General features: G+C 37.8%; 1 protein-coding gene across 3 annotated transcripts in view; it reads left to right on the top strand.

Annotated features, from left to right (window-relative positions):
• The window catches only part of LOC126236443 (DNA topoisomerase 3-alpha), a 222279-nt gene that overhangs the window by 42099 nt on the left and 160436 nt on the right, over positions 1 to 19744 (top strand). For 2 of the 3 annotated variants that reach the window (XR_007544915.1, XM_049945757.1), the window contains exons 3-4: positions 11253 to 11386; positions 11459 to 11577. Coding sequence is in view for 2 of the 3 variants with exons in the window: in XM_049945757.1 (XP_049801714.1) it covers positions 11253 to 11386; positions 11459 to 11577 (253 nt within the window). In the remaining variant the exon portion in view is untranslated. The remainder of the gene's footprint in view (positions 1 to 11252; positions 11387 to 11458; positions 11578 to 19744) is intronic. The other variant, XM_049945758.1, reaches the window with a different exon arrangement.

Genomic DNA, 19744 nt, shown 5'->3' with positions numbered 1-19744 from the left:
ATCACAAATTGGGGTTGGCAACTCCAAAAACTTGAAAATGTTGCTGAAGGCATTTTTCATATGCATCCCAATCTTCTGCAGAACCATCATATGGGTGTTGCGTCAATGATGGGGGTTGCATCAGCGGTGGTGAAACCTGGCATGTCAACAATTCTGCCACATTGTTTAGTGGCCCTGAGAGATCCTGCTGCTGGTCAGTGAGAGCTAGTTGTTGTTCAACAAAAGATCAAAGTAACTTCTTCCACTGACATATTGGCTGTATATTTAACCAAAGAAACTAAAAACACGGAGTAGAATACCACACTTGTTGCCATGTATGTTGTAATGTACAGACACAATATCAGAAGTAACAACACCAACCAAGTTTTATTCTGCTTCCACTTGAAGAGATCCACAGTAATAGTGAATGAAGTATAGAACAGTACAAAGTTTCATAACTATAAAAGCATCAATATACAATCTTGTAGCTGAGCCTACAATAAGCAAGTAAATGTAAGTCAAGCTGAGGGCACGATGCTCTGGGCTTATATTGGGCTGCTTTGCACATGTCACAGCACTTGCTGCACTGTCTGTGCAGGATGCGAGATGACCTGTCTAGACTAGCCATGGAGGCACCTGTATTGTGCATTGTTTGATTACATGCACTCACACTAGTGTTACAACAGTATATTTTTGCGACAAACAAATTGATTGAAATTGCAAACATTGATAGTCTCATGCTTGCTGTGACTGAAAGCACCACAGACTCTGTGTAGGCAGGCTGGTTAGACATGCAAGGTGAAGATTAATGACAAGAAACTAGTGAGGATGTTGTTGTGGAACCTATCATCATAAATCTTCAAGAATCAGTTCAACTCACTCAAAGAGTGAAGATGATGGAATGAATTTATTGTCCTGAACAAGATAAAAACTTAACTAATTCTTGCGTTGTCTCTGCAACTGTTAGTTCCTGCATTGTAAATTGTTAGTAGGTAGGATCTGTCTTTGGAACAGTGAATATTCAATTTTAAACAATGGAAAATCCAGGATAGAATGTAACAATGTAATAAAAAGGATAGTTGCTACTCACCACATAATAGAGATGCTGAGTCACAGAAAGGCACAGTAAAAAGACTGTCACAATTAGCTTTCGGACACAAGCCCTTTGTCAGAATTAGACAAAACCACACACACACCTTCTTGCAAATGCAGCTCACACACACGACCACAGTCTCTGGCAGCTGGAGTCTGGCTCCAAGTGTGAGGGGCTGTGTGTGGTTATGTGTGTGTGAGTTGCATTTGTGTGTATGTGTGCATGTATGTATGTTGTCTATTTTGACAAAGGCCTTGTTGGCTGAAAGCTAATTGTGTGTGAGTCTTTTTGTTGTCCCTTTCTGTGACTCAGCATCCCAACTATATGGTGAATATTCAATTTCATGTTTTATTTATATAGTGGTAAATAGTGGTCCCGGTTAAATAGTTATATTTGGTCATCCATAAGTAGCTTAGTTTTCAAGGTTGCAAATCATTTCTGAGTATCTTCTTGTTGCTGTCTGTGGCGGTGCTGCTGTGGTGGCAGACAGTTATACAATGTATAAAAGAGTGGTATGCCATGTACTATGTGTACAGTATTTCAACTGAAATGACAAAAGTCTCACAATAATTATATTACAATGCGTGCATGTGTAAGAAGACACCTTGCCCAGCTGTCTGCATAGTGCTAAGACAATTACACATAGGGTGTAAACTAATGACAGTGCTAAGTATTCTCTCCTTCCTCTCTGTGCAGAACACTTCAGTCATCTACATTCTTAGCAACACATCCCTGAGACAGTGATAGCCTTGTTGCAAACCAGAGAGTTCTCTGTTTGCCTGGTCTGAAATATATAGACTATAAGTTCAGCTTATGTGTTTATTGTCTGTTGTAAATGTTCTCAAAGAGCAATTGTTCCACTATCAGACCTTATAAGATGATAATCAACCACCTGGAAATAAATAGGCAAGCAGACCCCATATCATTACATTCTCTCCACTAGAAATTTTCCAAAAACTCCCAAATTTTGAAAGTCTATCAAATTAACTTCTGTTATAGTTTCCCATTAAACTTCACTTGTAAGCTGCTCAGTCTCGTGCATGCACTCAAGACATTGATTTTTTTTTTAACAGCTCACCATATCACTTTTTAATTAAGTTTACATAAATAGCTATTTAAAGTGACCATTTTTCAGGGTCATTTCTTCCATCTTGCACCTGTTCTCGTTGCCTCAGTCTGGGGTTCACGTAACAGAATATTCAGCACTGCAGCTGTTCTTCAAAGTAGTATTTTGTACTCTTATAATTACTTATATTGCTAGTCATATTTTCTGCAAACTTATCTGTTTTGAATTAATAAATGTTCATTTACAACATTTTTGAAGTCTGTTACTGCTTATACTATCACTTCATAATGGGTAATGCAGACTGTGACATTAATCTAAATATTGAGTGCTGCGATGGCTCGAGGGACATTTTTCCAATAATAATGTTCTGTTTATTTACCGGTAAAATACTGTAAGAGGGTCTATTTGGCGGAGCAAGACTGTATTTTAATTGCGTGGTGGAACATTGTGAGGCAGAAGCAATGGAGAAACTCTCAGTTGTAAGTAGCCTGAATTATCGTTTTTGTTTACGAGAGCACAACATTGTAAATAACATCGTTGGCTTGTTAGCATTCCGTGATTTTTAACAAACTTGTGTATTCCGTGATTTTACTGATGATTTTTTTTTCTTATAGTAGACTTGATTAAGGGGGGACGTATTTTCAAAGGAGGGGTACTTCTATTATTAAAAAAGGAAACGACAGCCACCATTGCTGCGAGATATCAGAAAATGTTCATTTTGTGTGCTCTTGTAAGAAGCTGAATAGGTACTGTAGTAGTTGAGCACTGAAAAGAATGTTTTTATGAAATAATAATTGTTATCATCATCATCATCATCATCATCATCATCATTTAAGACTGATTGTGCCTTTCAGCGTTCAGTCTGGAGCATAGCCCCCCTTATAAAATTCCTCCATGATCCCCTATTCAGTGCTAACATTGGTGCCTCTTCTGATGTTAAACCTATTACTTCAAAATCATTCTTAACCGAATCCAGGTACCTTCTCCTTGGTCTGCCCCGACTCCTCCTACCCTCTACTGCTGAACCCATGAGTCTCTTGGGTAACCTTGCTTCTCCCATGCGTGTAACATGACCCCACCATCTAAGCCTGTTCGCCCTGACTGCTACATCTATAGAGTTCATTCCCAGTTTTTCTTTGATTTCCTCATTGTGGACACCCTCCTGCCATTGTTCCCATCTACTAGTACCTGCAATCATCCTAGCTACTTTCATATCTGTAACCTCAACCTTGTTGATAAGGTAACCTGAATCCACCCAGCTTTCGCTCCCATACAACAAAGTTGGTCGAAAGATTGAACGGTGCACAGATAACTTAGTCTTGGTACTGACTTCCTTCTTGCAGAAGAGAGTAGATCGTAGCTGAGCGCTCACTGCATTAGCCTTGCTACACCTCGCTTCCAGTTCTTTCACTATGTTGCGATCCTGTGAGAATATGCATCCTAAGTACTTGAAACCGTCCACATGTTCTAACTTTGTTCCTCCTATTTGGCACTCAATCCGTTTATATTTCTTTCCCACTGACATTACTTTCGTTTTGGAGATGCTAATCTTCATACCATAGTCCTTACATTTCTGATCTAGCTCTGAAATATTACTCTGCAAACTTTCAATCGAATCTGCCATCACAACTAAGTCATCCGCATATGCAAGACTGCTTATTTTGTGTTATAATTGTTATCTTAAAAAGTAAAATTTTTCTCATCTTTCCTCTCCTAATAATTACGATACAAAGTGCAAGCAAGCAGAAGACTTAGGATTTTAAATGCTAGGTAGTACTGTGCGATCTCTGTTTAATAACATGATCTTTTGGAATGAACAGATTCTCTTTTGTGAAAAGCGAAAATTTGTGGAAGTGTCCTACTGACACAGACTATCGTAGTTGTTCAGAATCGTATCCATCTAACTTGCTCTTCGTTAACAGCGGCAACAATTTTTCGGAGCTACATTACGATGCAGATCATGAAAAGCTGTTTCTTATGCTTGCTGCTAAGAAGAATTTTAACCTTGGGCGTGCTCAGTTGCACTCCGGAGACACCACGCGTTACTGCAAAATTAATAATTTACTATTTTTCAGCCAAGAAGACACAGCACTAAACATTTTATTTCTGATGAGAAGGTCAATTCCAATTTTTATATTCAAAAGTAACACCAAAGGACAGATTTATTTAAATCATTTACTACTAGGAAGGAAAGAGGACCTGGTAAGAGTAGAGAATAGTAGTTATAATTAATTTTGCAGCAGAAAGTTTCAAGGCTGCCTCTCTGTTCTTTTTTTCTTATCAGGAATACTTAATCATTTTTCTAGTTGGTAAGGGAGGGTCTAAGATGCTCCATAGTTCACACAGGCAAGTTGTCCAGTTCTACGCTGTAAACCAAGCTCTTATCTGCACTGCTGCTTTAGCAGCACCACATGTAATTAAACATTAATGGTTATTACTCATTTCTATGCTGTACATGTAACTATTTACAGTTTTGTTCACTTCTGTCACAGTTATATTCTGATAAATGAAAAGCACCAGTTTGCTTTTGTTCTATAGTATTACTTTTATTGTGTTAACCAGTTTTTGGCTTACAAGGCCATCATGTCTGAAGATGGCCTTTTAAGCTGAAAACTGGTTAACACAATAAAAGTAATACTGTAAAACAAAAGCAAACTGGTACTTTTCATGTATTATGATGTTGTTCTACGAAGAACCGACGGAAGATGCAGTTAACATAAATTATAGTCTGCTTGAAACATTCCCTCAGAGACTGAACTCCCTGCTAAAACAATACAAATCTGACCGGAATAGAGAAACAAACCCAAATAAAATATGTAATAACATGAAACAGACCCAATATATTGAAAAGTTAACAGAACATAATTTCAGGTTGGCATATTGAATAATCAGGATCTCTGGCGGATGTTTGCGCTGTTCTCGCACAATATTTCGACGACGTAACTCACTGTCTGCCTCAGGTTTCTCGGGAAGCACCTGGAGAAGACAGTGAGTTACGCTGTCGAAATATCATGTACGAATCACGCGAACATCTGGCAGGGATCCTGATTATTCAACATGTCAACAGATCACCTGGAAAGCCTGAAGAATTACATAATTTCAATTTGTAACATAACCTTTCAAGAAGACAAAGGGCATAAAATTCTCATCACTGAATTTATGTGAACAGTTAATTCACCTTTTGGATAATATAAAACTGTATTAGCCATGTATGGAAGTGAAACATGGACGATAAACAGTTTAGACAAGAAGAGAATTGAAGTTTTTGAAATGTGGTGCTACTGGAGAATGCTGAAGATTAGGTGGGTAGACTGCATAACTAATGAGGAGGTACTGAACAGGATTGGGGAGACAGGAAGTGGCACAATTTGCCTAAAAGAAGAGATTCTTTTGTAGCTTACATTCTGAGATAACAAGAAATCACCAATTTAGTATTGGAGGGAAGTGTGGGGGTTAAAAACTGTAGAAGGGGACCAGGAGACGAAAACAGTAAGCAGATTCAGAAGGATGTAACTTGCCGTAATTATTCAGAGACAACGTGGCTTGCACAGCATAGATTAGTGTGGAGAGCTACCTCAAACCAATCTTTGTACTGAAGACCATAACAACATTCCTTCCTTTTAATTCAGAGTAGTGTACCTTATTTATGTTCTTCAGAAGTAGATCTCTTACCTCTTTTTTCTTCAAGTACAGCAGACACTGACCAAAACCAGTTGGAAGTCACATAAGTGAAGATTATATCTTCAATAAATTAATTTTCCCTAACAACAGTATGACTGTTGATTAAAAGCTGTAAACCGAACTGCTTTATTGATGCATAATGCTGTAGCAAAGTATATATATCTCATTGGCCAGTATATAAGTACAGTCACGGCATACATTATACGTTACAAAAGCAAATACACTTTTATGCATAACTACTTTTATTACCCCTCGATAATAAATAAATGACACACATTTTTCTCAGTACATTTCCTTGGCATTCAAAACTGTAACATAATTCTGTTATTTCAAAACAAATACCTATTTTTTATAATTCAACAATGGAATGACATCATCTGTGGAGTCTTCTTAACCTATTCTTTCAAGGTTAGGACATTCTAGAATGGCTAGCACCTGTGAAATGTGATTTGTTTATCTTATTACCTACAATTTTCAAATCATTTGATTTATAAAGTTTACATTATTTTATATACGGTTGTGACTTACTGCTACACATTACATACTACTGTTTTCAGTATTAAAAAAATATAATATGTAATTCCCGTGTTCACACTGTGCTCAAAGAATTCTTCAGTAGAATAAGAACACTTTTCCACCAGAAGAGTCACAAGCAATCTTTTAAGTGAACCAAGTTTCATGTCAGGTATGTTAGCATCTTTTATTTTATTGTAAATTTTTAACCACATATATTATAGTGTTTGGGTAGAGAGTTTTAAACTGCATTTCAGTACTTAAAAATCTCTCTCTGGTGAGTATTGTAGTCATGGTGGAAATGCAAAGTGTCGGTTTAGTTTTTATGTAAGTACAACAGCACCTCACATATGCAAAGGGAGGGAATAGATAATACAAAATGCATCAAAAAGAATCATCTGATTTGGCACATTTATATTTGTGGAACTAATAAACATGTACAATGAATTTTGTTTTTTGATGAACGGGAAACTCAAAAAGATTTTTTTTTTCATACCTTTGTATAGTTGTTCAATATGCCCCCCTTGACATGGACGGCATGTCAATGTGGTATTCAAATTGTTCCCACACTGCAGCAAGCATGTCTTAAGTTGCAGCTTCCACAGCTGCTGTTGTGTGACGTCTCAGTTCATTCATTGTTATTAGTAACTGAGGCACATAAACATCCACAAGAAATAATCAATATAGTCAGGTTCAGTGACCTTGGAGGCCAGTAATGTAATGCTGAATCATTTGGTGCAGTGTGACCAATCCATCATTCAGTAATCAAATGGTTCAAATGGCTGTGAGCACTATGGGGCTTAACAGCTGTGGTCATCAGTCCCCTAGAACTTAGAACTACTTAAACCTAACTAACCTAAGGACATCACACACATCCATGCCCGAGGCAGGATTCGAACCTGTGACCGTAGCGGTCACGCGGTTCCAGACTGAAGCGCCTAGAACCGCACGGCCACACCGGCCGGCATTCAGTAATCCTTTGATTTAACAATTCCTGCACTTCCAGGTGTCAGTCTGACAGTGGCCCATCCTGTTGGTAAATGAAGTCATTTGAATCAGTCTCCAACTGTGGAAAAAGAAAGTTCTCAAGCATATCGAGATGTATGCTTCCTGTAATAGTGTTCTCAGCAAAGAAAAATGGAATATACACCTTTTCCCATGAAACTGCACAAAACACATTAAATTTTGGGGAGTCCCTCTCATGTTGTACAACTTTACTGATTGTTCCATACCCCGTATTCTCACATTATGATGGTTAACCTTTCCCTTTTAAATGGAATGTTGCCTCGCCACTAAACACAAAGCGTGGAAGAAAACTGTCATCCTCCACCTTGCCAAGAACAAAATTTCAGAACTCCATATGTTGTTGTTTGTAACCTTCACAAAGAGCTTGCACAGCTGAATTTTGTGTGGTTTCATATGTAAACATTGACGCAACACACGCCAGATGGACATCGGGTATGTTGAGCTGTCAAACTGCATGGTGAACGGACTTCTGTGGACACCTTGTGGAAGTATTGCGGTTGCATACGACATCTACGTTAGACATTTGGGGGACGGCCCAGCAGTTTGCCTTTACACAAACAACCTCTTTTTGGAATTGTTCATGCCATCATCTACTGCTCTATCCTAAAGGAGGATCCAAACCATACCTAGCATGAAAGTCATGCTGAACAGTTATTACTGACCCGCACTGCACAAAACTTAGAACACAAAATGCTTTCTGTTTCCCGACACCATCTTTACTAGAAATGAAATAGGCTCACACTGCTGCTACCTGGTGGGAACCATGTAAAACTCGAGAGTTTGCTCTTTCCAACAGTATGTTGTTCACACACGTCTCAAATAGCATAATGGTTATGATTTTTTAAAATCAGGCAATTCCATTCGATACACCCTGTATTTTAAAAATTTTTTACAGTGGTCGGCAGGATACCTGTTGTTTGATAACACACCTTTGGAGTTATTTTCTTATGAGGATGTGTTGGAAAGCAATGCCTCTGAATTGTTTTTGTGAAAACTCTTAAAGCTTTGTAAAAAAAAAAAAAAACTAACATTTTACATCTTTATTCTTCATGTCTACATATTTGCAGCCCTCTACCACTAGAGTGCTTCGAATTGTAGTGTGTAACATGGCACTGTGTAATATAACATTTGGTGCATGAGAGACAGTGTGCTGCCCTCAAGTTTCAAATTTGAAGAGTTAGTCCACTCTTGGTTCATCCTCTTCTTCAGCATAACAAGACCAGACCACTCACAAGTGCTGCAAGATCTGCAACAATCCTGCACCTTGGGTGCACTGTCATTGATCCTCCTCCATACAGTCCAAACTTCACCCCATCCAATTTTCATCCATTTACAAGACATGAAGAATACATTTGAGGACTTCACTTTGATAATGATGAAAAGGTTCAGGCAGAGGTGAGGTTGTGGCTTCATAAACAAAGTCAGACATTCAACAGTGACGGGCTCTATAAACTTGTCTCTCATTGGGAGAAATATGCTAAGCTTTTGATTTTATTTATTAAGTAGTCTGTATGTACTTTCCAGTTAAATTTTTTATCAAGATTTAGGCCTAAGAGCTTTCTGTGATATCCTGATGATTGCAAGTTATTTTTATTTTGCTCCAGTCCAGTGCTTTAGCTACAAATTGCATAATTTTGGTTTTCTTTACATTTAGTTTTAGTCCATTTTGATGCAGTGAAGATTCAAGATTTTCTGAGGTATTTCTGACACTTTCTGGAATTCTTTCAGGCATCTCATTTTCAGTTAGAACTTGTGTATCATCTACAAATAAAAATGAATGAACATTATTAGCAAGTGGTTGGCCATTTATGTAGAAAAGGAAAAGATAGGGATCCAATATTGAACCTTGTGTCACTCCTTGGGAAATTATTTTCCAGTTTCCTGGAGTAATTGCTTGAATTTAAAGTTACAATTACCCCATTTTATATCTGTTAACTAAGAGTTGAATCATTGTAAAGCAGTGTCCCTGATTCCATACATTTGTAATTTCTCAGACCATAAAATATATCTGCGACATTTTTATCCTAATGTGGAGCATTGACAGCATTTACAGTGCTTTTTCCCTCTTGGAGTCCAAACTGGTTTTTAAAAACTATGTCATCCGTGGTAAGAAATTTTTGTATTTGTTTTAATGCAATCTTTTAAAACACTTCAGAAAAGACTGACAGGGGAAGAATAGTGTGGAAATTCCCTGTATATTCTGTCAATCTCTTTTTGAATAATGGTTTTATCTCAGCATATTTAAATACATTTGAAAAACATCCCTGCTCAAAAGGTCGGTTTATAACAGCTGGCAGTGCTTGTGAAATGATATCATACACTCCCTTGATTACAGATGTGGGTACTTCATCCCATCCAAATGAGTTTTTGCTTTTTAAAGACAATATTTCATTTTCCACACCCCTGTGGAGAATTTTTCAAATTGTTTAAATGGTGTGTTCTTGTTATTTTCCAAGCTTAGAAATTTGCCTTGTCTTGATAAGCTGCCATATCTACAATGAGCCCATTACATTTAAGAACAACTCATTGGAACATTTTGACATTGAACAGGGTTAAATCTAATTTTCCAATTCTCATGACTTTTGACTTTGGCTCCTCATTCTAACTAAACAACAGACCACACTGCTTGGATTGGCACTTGCTGGACAAAACTTTAAGGCTAGACCCTGGACAAATAACAACTGTGTAGTAATAAATCAACTCCAAGTCACCTCAGACTTACTCAGCTGCCATACTAATTGCAAACAGTAGTAATGCTGACAAAGTTCCACCAGACTTCACAAATGCCTTATTTGAAAATTATACCTTGTTTCAACTGAATTATTCGTAGTCAAAATGTGCAAAGACATAGGTTATATAGTTTAAAACTAAACAATTGACAGTGAACATTTGAACTGTCGAAAACCAAAAACTATTTGAATCAAACTTGTATGGATCTAAAGAAGTAATTTATCATATTCTTCTTGAAAAAGTTGTAAGATGTGAAATTATTGACAGAAATGCAAACAGTATGGTTACACCAATTCCTAAAATATATTACAAATGTATGACCCTAGATGAAAGACAACTCGCTCGCTCTCTCTCTCTCTCTCTCTCTCTCTCTCTCTCTCTCAAGTATTAAACAAATTCATAGAGTTCCTTCCTCGTACTCTGATTTTTCACTCACCAGTTAAAGTTCTGTGGCTAAATCTAAGTGGAGAAATACAGTTTACGGATTTGTAAAGCTGTTGCAGATTCAAACATTTTTGCAGCACAGAGTTAATATTGTATAGAACAAATTCATACTGTTGATGAAAAGCTCTTGGGTTTCCAGCCAGGTGGCAGTATCATAAATCTGCGACATTTTAACGAGTGATATACTCATCATCTGCTGGCAAAGTGTTAAGACTTTGCAGACGCCGTCAGTAGGTTTCCCGGCATATACAGTTGATGAGAAGCTTTTGGGTTTCCAGCCGGGTAACAGTGTTATAAAACCGAGACTTTTTGATGAGTGACATACTCATCATCTTCTGGCAAAGTGTCAAGATTTTGCAGATGCCTGTCTCACTCACATGTACAATAAATTCGTACTGCTGTTTACCCTCCAGAAATGGTATTCCCTGGAGGAATATTTAATTAGCAATTTAACTATTTAAAACAATGGCATACAAGCATTTATTGGATTGTCTTACTTATAGTGTGTGCTCTTATTGTTAGAAGATTATTATGTCGATGCCATGATTTATATTATAATTTATGGAATAGGAAAATTCTGATTCTGTTTCAGGATCAGTGGATTCAGGCATTTTCACTAACTGAATAATTTATATTTATAGTTGATAAAAATATGCATGTCACATTTTGTGTTCCTAATATTGAATTCTCATTCTTCAAAATAATGTTTCTTCTCTGCAGAAGACACTGGAAAGAGAAGTACGGTCATGTGCAACGTTAATCATCTGGACAGATTGTGATCGTGAGGGAGAGAATATTGGCTTTGAAATAATTCAGGTGTGTTCCTCTGTGAAACCAAATCTGCGAATATATAGGTTGGTATTTGTTTTGCTTGCCACTATATATGTTTACCTGTTTCACTTTGAATAATTTCTGGCTTTCCTTAGGGCTAAATTTTCTGAAATCACTGCTGCATCTGTGCATAGAGCAATACAGAATCTGGCAGAACCTAATAAACAAATCAGTGATGCAGTTGATGTACGCCAGGAGCTCGATTTGCGAATAGGTATGTCATATTAATTTCTTTGACAATCTTTAGTTACCCCACCAGTTTTCCTATAAACATTTTTTGTAACTGTGATGACCCTTTTTTACTTTTGTTAGTGAATGAGATGGAACAGTGATGAAAGACAATACTTGTCTTCAAGATGAGGTGGATTGTAATCTTCTTTCATGGATTGTTATTTGGGTTTTCCATTATTTCCTTCACTGTGAGTGCTGTGGTTGTACCTTTAATAAGATCACAAACAATATCTCCCAGAAATGACTATGCATTACCAAAGACTTCCCATTTCATGCTTTGTACTTACTCTTGCAAGATACTATAACCATGCTATTTCCTTTCCTGCATTTGCTTGTACTGGGTTCCCTTGTTTCCAGTATGATTGGTGACAAATCATATCATATATAAAGAGAGAGCCTCTTACATAAATGACCATCTTCTCAAGAGGCAGGCGTACACAGAATCTGTGTTGGTAAAGGGGAACCTTGCCAAATGAAGCTACTGTAAGCTTTATTTTACCACGTTTTCTTGGCTGACCCTTCTTGTAAAATTGCAATACATTTGTATGATTTGGTTACTCATGTCTGTTGATGTTATTCTCAGTACTCCTTTCATTGAATGCATTCTTTTTTGACTGCTGAAAATGTTTTACTTCATGTCCCGACATTTATTGTCAATAGCTATTTTATTTGCATTAATTTGTACATGTCATTTATTCTTTGCTGTTTTTTCTATTGGTTTTTATCGTATTTTCATTTGCTCACCCACTTCGTCTACATCTGCATAATCATACATACTCCACAAGCCATTGTACGGTGAATAGCAGTGGATACCTTGTACAACGCCTATCCATTTCCTTTTGCAAAAGGGGCAAGGAAAAAAACGACTGTCTATATGCCTCTGTACAAGCCCTTATTTCTGTTTTCATATCTTCATGGCCATTATGTGAAATGTATGTTTGCAGCAGTTGAATGTTTTGCAATCAGCTTCAAATGCTGGTTCTCTAAAGTTTCTCATAAGTGCCTCGCAAAAAGAACATCATCTTCCTTGTAGGCTTCTCCATTTGAATTCACTTCCTCTGTACCCCCCCAAGGGTCTCCTCTTATGATACCAAAGGAGGTGAAACAGCAGTTTAGACAATGGACTCTTATTTAGGACAGTGATTCCAATGCACATCCGGCCACCCAGATTTAGGTTTTCTGTGTATTAAGAAAAATGTTGGGATGGTTTCACTGAAAGGGCATGTCCGACTTCCTTCCCCAAACCTAAGTTGGGGTTCACCTCTAATGGTGGAATGCTATACTCTAATCTTACTTCTTTTCTTTTTTTAAATGCATGCCTAGTGTCATCTAAAATCTGTGTTCTGGGCATAAAAAAGCATTTCTTCCATGAAAATATTTTGTGTTGAGCCACCATTTGCATTAAATGTCTCTCACCATCTTTTGTCAAGGCTGGAAGATGTAGCCTCTTTTTAGCCTGCCTTGCCTTGTTCTTCACCAGTTTCGCATCTTAAACTCCAGTTCCAGGCATGAACAAGTAGAGGATTGATGTGACAAGATTAGAAAAATAGTTGACCAAATACTGGATATGTACCTAGTAGGTCAGTTCATGCTGGGAGAGACACTCTGTGGTATACAGACTCTGTGCGGAAATAGCAACTACTACACAGTTTGTGGCTGTAGATAAAGGTGTGCTAAATGAAACACATATGGCTGTTAGATAGAAAATGTGTAATATGTTCAATGCCAACTATAGCAAAATCTTAGTAAAAGACATCTCACAAAAACCAAAGAAATTTTGGTCATATGTAAAGGCTGTCAGTATACCAAATTAACAGTCGAACCATGGATGAGACAGGAAGGCAAAATCATAAAAGCTAAACTCCATTTTTACATGTTTCATAATGAAGGGAGATGCAAGAGTGTTGCCCAGTTCCATTTTTGCACCACTGCCAAGATGAATGAAATAGATATTAGTGTCAGCAATGTTGAGAAATAGTTAAAATTGATGAAACTGAACAAAGCCGATGTGTCCAGTGGAGATGCTATAGGATTACATACAGAGTTATCAGCCAAGATATTAGTGTCAGAAATGTTGAGAAATAGTTAAAATAGATAAAACTGAACAAAGTCTGTGGGTCCAACGGAAATGTTATAGGATTCTATACAGAGTTATCAGCTAAGTTGGCCTCTCTCTTAACCGTGATATAAGGAAGAACCCTTAAAAAAACTGCTCATTATTTGGAAGAAATCCCAGGCAACACTCATCTACAACTGGGTAACAGAAGTGATCTACGGAACTACTGTCTATGTCCACATCTACAATCTACATCTGTACTGTGCAAACCATCGTGAGGTGCATGACAGAGGGTACGTCCCATTGTACCAGTTATTAGGGTTTCTTCCTGTTCCATTCACTTATGGAGTGTGGGAAGAATGATTGTTTGAATCTTATCCTCATGATCCCTGTGTGAGCAATACCTAGGGGGTTGTAGTATATGCCCAGAGTAATCAGTTAAAGATGGATCTTGGAACTTTGTTAATGGACTTTCTGGGGATAGTTTATGTCTGTCTTGAAGAGTCTGCCATTTCAGTTCCTTCAGCATCTCTGTGACACTCTCCCATAGATTAAACAAACCTGTGACCATTCGTGCTGCCCTTCCTGTATATGTTCAATATAACCTCTTAGACCTATCTGGTAAGAGTCCCACACACTTGAGCGTATTCTAGGATGGGTTGCATGAGTGATTTGTAAGCAATTTCTTATGTGGACTGATTACTCTTCCTCAGTATTCTACCAATAAACTGAAATCTACCACCTGCTTTACCCACGACCGTACCTATGTGACCATTCCATTGATACTATAATCATAGCATACTACTTTTTTTTCATTTTTTGAAATGCAAAATTTTACATTTGTGAACATTTGGAGCAAGTTGCCAATCTCTGCACCATGTTGAAATCTTATCAAGATCTGACTGAGTATTTATGCAGCTTCTTTCAGATAGTAATTCATTACAGATAACTGCACATCTGCAAAAAGCCTGACTTATTATTAATATTGCCTGCAAGTTCATTAATATACAATATGAACAGTGAGGGTCCCAACAGACTTCCTAGGGGTACACCCTAAGTTACTTCTACATCTGACGATGACTCTCCATCCAAGATAACATGATGTGTCCTCCATCAAAAAGTCCTCAATCCAGTCAAAAATGTCACTTGATACCCCATATGATCATACTTTTGACAATAAGCATAGATGCAGTTCGGAGTCAAATGCTTTCCAGAAATCAAGAAACACTGTGTCTACTTGGTTGACTTGATCCAAAGCTTTAAGAGTGTCATGTGAGAAAAGTGAGAGTTGGGTTTCTCATGATCGATATTTTCAAAAACCATGCTGGTTGGCACTGAGGAGGTCATTCTGTTCAAGATACCTCATTATGATTTAGCTCAGAATATGTTGTAAGATTCTACAACAAATCAATGTCAAGGATATTGGATGATAGTTTTGTGGATAACTTCGACTACCCTTCTTGTAGATGGGTGCGACCTGTGCCTTTTTCCAAGAAGTGTGCATGGGTTTTTGTTCAGTGGATCTACGATAGATTATAGTGAGAAGAGGGGCTAACTCAGCTGCAAACTCAGTACAGGGATTCCATCAGGGCCTGGAGCTTTGTTCAATTTTAATGATTTCAGCAGTTTGTCAATACCATTGACACTAATACTTATTTCATTAATCTTTTCAGTGGTATGAGGATTAAATTGGGGCTATTCTCCTGGGTTTTCCTTTATAAAGGAAAATTTGATAATGGAGTTAAGCATTTCAGCTTTTGCTCTGCTACCCTCAGTTTCAGTTCCTGTCTTATTCGCTAGGGACTGGACACTAACTTTTGTGCCACTAACAGTCTTTACATATGACCAGAATTTCTTTGGCTTTTGTGAAATGTCATTTTAGAATATTGTGCTAAGTAGTAATTGAAGGCATCACACATTGCGCTCTTGACAGACAGAAAGACTTGTTTCATTCAGCATCTATGTATGTATGGCCTTACGCTTTGTTTTACACCTATTATGCACTAATCTCTGTTTCTTTAGAAGTTTTTTTTACAGTGTCTGTATACCATGGACATTCCCTCCCATTATGAACTGTTGTACAGGGTACATATCTTTCCAGTGTGTGGTCAACTATTCTTTTAAACTTGAGTCAGAGTTCCCCTATTTGCTCCTGACCTGAGGTGAAAGTTTCAAGTTCCTCAGTGAGATATAACACTATTGATTTTTTATCTAGTTTACTGGAGATATATATTTTTCTGCTTATTTTAGTTGTACTGTGGTAATCATTCTTGCCACAACCGCATCATGGTCACTGATATCACTTTCAATGTGGACAACCTCCAAGAGGTCAGGTCTATATGTTGCCATTAGATTCAGTATATTTCCATCACGAGTGGGGTTCCTAACTAATTGTTCTATGTAGTTTTCAGAGAAGGCATTTAGTAAAGTTTCACAGGATGTCTTATCACGCTCACCACTAACAAAACTGTAATTTTTCCAATTAATTGTTGGATGATTAAAGTCTCCACCGATGATTACAGTATGATTGGGGAACAGACGTGCAAGTGAACTAGAATTTTCTGTGAAGTTTTCAGTTATGTCAGGAGATGAGTCTGGAGGGCGATAGAAGGACCCAATTATCATTTTATGTCCACCGTTGATATTGAGTCTTGTCCAAACAATCTCATACGCAGCTTCAATTTCTGTCGCAATGGATTTTAGTTTTTTGTCTACTGTGACAAATACACCACCTCCATTTTCAATTTGTCTGTTCTTTCGATATACACTTAAATTTTTGCCAAAAATCTCACTGCTGTCAATTTCAGCTGTCAACCAGTTTTCTGTATGTAGTATTATAAGAATTTCACTGCTTTTGATGAGCGCTTCAAGTTCTGGCACTTTGTTGTGAATGCTTCGGCAGTTTACCATTAGGGTTTCAATACTCTCTTCTGTGGGAGTCATTTCTTTTGATCTTACACTGATACTTCTGGATTTCTGTGTTTGAAAACAGAATTCACAGTGGGGCTGCATTTTGGCTGGTTTAATGTATTACACCCTATGGCGCAAATCCAGGAAGTCGCAGCCTAGCTTGTCACAGAACTTTCGAAGTCTCTGGTTCAGTCCTTCCACTCAACTCAGAACCAAAGAGCCATGATCAGCTGTGTGGGCAATGCTGCAAATTGTGAGCTTCATTGAAACTTCACGTGCAAGGCTGGTCTTCTCAGCCTTCTCTGACAGTTGCTGAAATGATGCAAGAATGACTTTGGAGCCCAGACAACGTGCATCATTTGTTCCAACGTGCACCATGATCTGCAGTTAGTTGCATCCTGTTTCCTCAGTGGCTGCTGGAATAGCCTCTTCAACATGTTGAGTGAGACCCCCGGGTGTACACCCTGGCTGCACCTGACATCCTTTTGTGTCCCTTGCTGCCATTTCCATCATTCGCTGTACATTTGAGCTGGCTACGATTAACAGACCCCTACCCTTTTGAGTTTGCCGCCTCCTGTCATTGGACAAAACAGGTTTCCCCCCAACAGGTGAAGTGAGTCCCATTGTTTCAGTCTCAATGAAAAATGACACCTCAAATTTGGTGGTTTAGGGGGATCGGTACAACAACCTGAGTCCTCCCTGGTCCCCGTCATCACTGTACAGGATGCCTAGGTGTACCATTGACACATCACTCGCAGCCAAGTGGACTGGTAATGATAGATCCTGTGCTTTCTGCAGAGGAGACAGGATCTACAGGAGAGGATAGTACTTCAGGTACCTCTGTTACAGGTATCACAGGTACATGACTCTTGGGAGCTCTTCCAACACACCGATTCGCAGCAGCTGTAAATCATTTGACAGTAGTCAGGGCAATTTCCAGCTGCTTACAAGTGTCAACCAATTCATCCCGTGTTTGCAATCATCATTCACAATGGGTCTGCATTTTGGCTGGTGCAATGTATTATTAGGCAGTGAACAAAGCATTTTAAATTAAACCTGCTGATTATCTTTTTATCTGTGGAGCTGAAAAGTTGCTAATTTCCTATAAGAATTGAAGCAGATACACAAAATGAGATTTCTGTTAAGGCAACACAGAAATTACTAGTTTCCTAAAATGTTTTGATGTTAATTATAGTTGTTGGCAAACTTGAAAACCGAGTTAATGTACAATAAATGCAGATAACATATTGAGCTACTTCTCTTAAGGGGAAACTAGATGTAACACAAAATGTTAGGTGGAAAATCTACCACAGTAACTAAATAACAAACCCCAATTTGTTACAAATTGTTTGTATATTATACAAAGGACAGTGATAGCTTCTGAAAATTCTCAAAAATACACATTTATGTGTGTTGACATACAGTGTGAAATTCAGGAGTGATGTATACCTTGGCTGAACTGTGAACCACAAATGTTGATTTGCGATTAATTAAATTACGTATCCAAAACACTAGTACCACTGACTTACAAAAATATAGTTTTGTAAGCCTCTGTAAATTCTGAAACTCACCTATTCCTCATGTAATTGCCCAATGAAATTAGAGAAAGATTGTTTTGAATGAGAATAGGCCTACAGTTCTTAAAAAATTTAAAAGAGCACAATTTAGTTTAAGACTACAATTGACCATAACAATACTAGTTTATTGCGGCACTCATGAATGTTCGAAATTTCACAATATATCATAATACAAATGGGTATTGATACAATCAATGAAAGATTATGCAGAAGAAGTGACGTGAATAGTAAAATATGTGAATATAGAACTTTAAATTGGCACATGTACAAGCGGTGTCACCCAAGGGAAAATCTTCAGTCGGCTTTTATATTTAAATAAATGTGCCTACTGCACAGATTTTTACTTAGCTAATTCTGTGCGCACTTCTATGCCAGTGTGCTGAAGAAGTAAGTTTGTCTCAACCAAAAAATTGCTAAAATTTGCAGCACCAACAAAACACACCTTCTGCCTGTTGCAGCTAACAATAATGCACTTTGCTGTATAATTCATGTCCAAGTGTTGTAGAATCTGAGAGAGTGTTCTGTGCTCAAACATAATGAGGTATCTCAAGCAGAATGACCTCCTCTATGTCGAACAGAATGGATTCAAAAAATGTTGGTCCTTTGAACCCAATTAGTGCTTTGAGACATTCAGAAAGGCACGAATGAAGAAAATCAGGTAGGTATAGTACCACACCAACATCTTTCAACGGAAGTACGAGGGCATGCTGAAAAGTAATGCCCCTGTTTTTTATGTGAAAACTTTTAAAGTGTTTTTAAATAAAATAAATGTTGTCAACGTTGTACATTTTCATTCTTTATGTCTACGTATTTGCAGCCCACTGCCTTTAGAGTGCTCTAAATTGTAGTGTGTAACATGGTTGTGTGTGTGGAACAATGTTGGTGCATGAAAACAGTGTGCTGTAATCAAGTTTGGAATTTGAAAGGTTCCTCCAGACATGGAGCACCCTGTCCTTCAACATGACAATGCCAGACCACACATGAATGCTGCAACATCTGTGACAATCTGACTCCTTGTGTTCACTGCCATCTATCATCTTCCATACAGTTCTGATTTGACCCTATCCACTTTTCGTGTGTCTCCAAAATTTAAAGAATGCCTTTTGAGGACTTCATTTTCATAGTGATGAAGTGGTGCAAGCAGACATGAGGTTGTGGCTCTGATAAAGTCAAACATTCTACAGTAACGGTATCAACAAACCGGTCTCTCATTGGGAGAAATGTTTTCATTGCCTCCTTAGACTTGAAGAATAAAGAATAAGAATGTCAATAATGTTTGTTTTATTTAAAGAACTTTAAGTGTCTTCACATAAAAAAATGGAGACATTACTTTTCAGCATGCCCTCGAACCACCATACGGGGTATCAAACAAAATTTGTGACTAAAGAGGGAATTTATTGATAGGGAGTATGCAGCACATTATCTTGGGTAGTGACTCGTCGACAGTTGTAGAAGTAACTTCAGACATATCTCAGGGAAGTGTGTTTGGATCATCGTTGCTCATGTTCTTTGTTAATAACCTCAGACTTTTTGCATATGGTCCAGCTAATTGTAATGAACTACTGCCTCAAAAAAGCTACAAAAATATTGTCAGATTCTGATGAAAT

The sequence above is a fragment of the Schistocerca nitens genome, chromosome 2 (genome assembly GCF_023898315.1).
Source record: "Schistocerca nitens isolate TAMUIC-IGC-003100 chromosome 2, iqSchNite1.1, whole genome shotgun sequence".
Taxonomy (NCBI): Eukaryota; Metazoa; Arthropoda; class Insecta; order Orthoptera; family Acrididae; genus Schistocerca; species Schistocerca nitens.
This window is presented reverse-complemented; position numbering and strand designations above follow the sequence as displayed.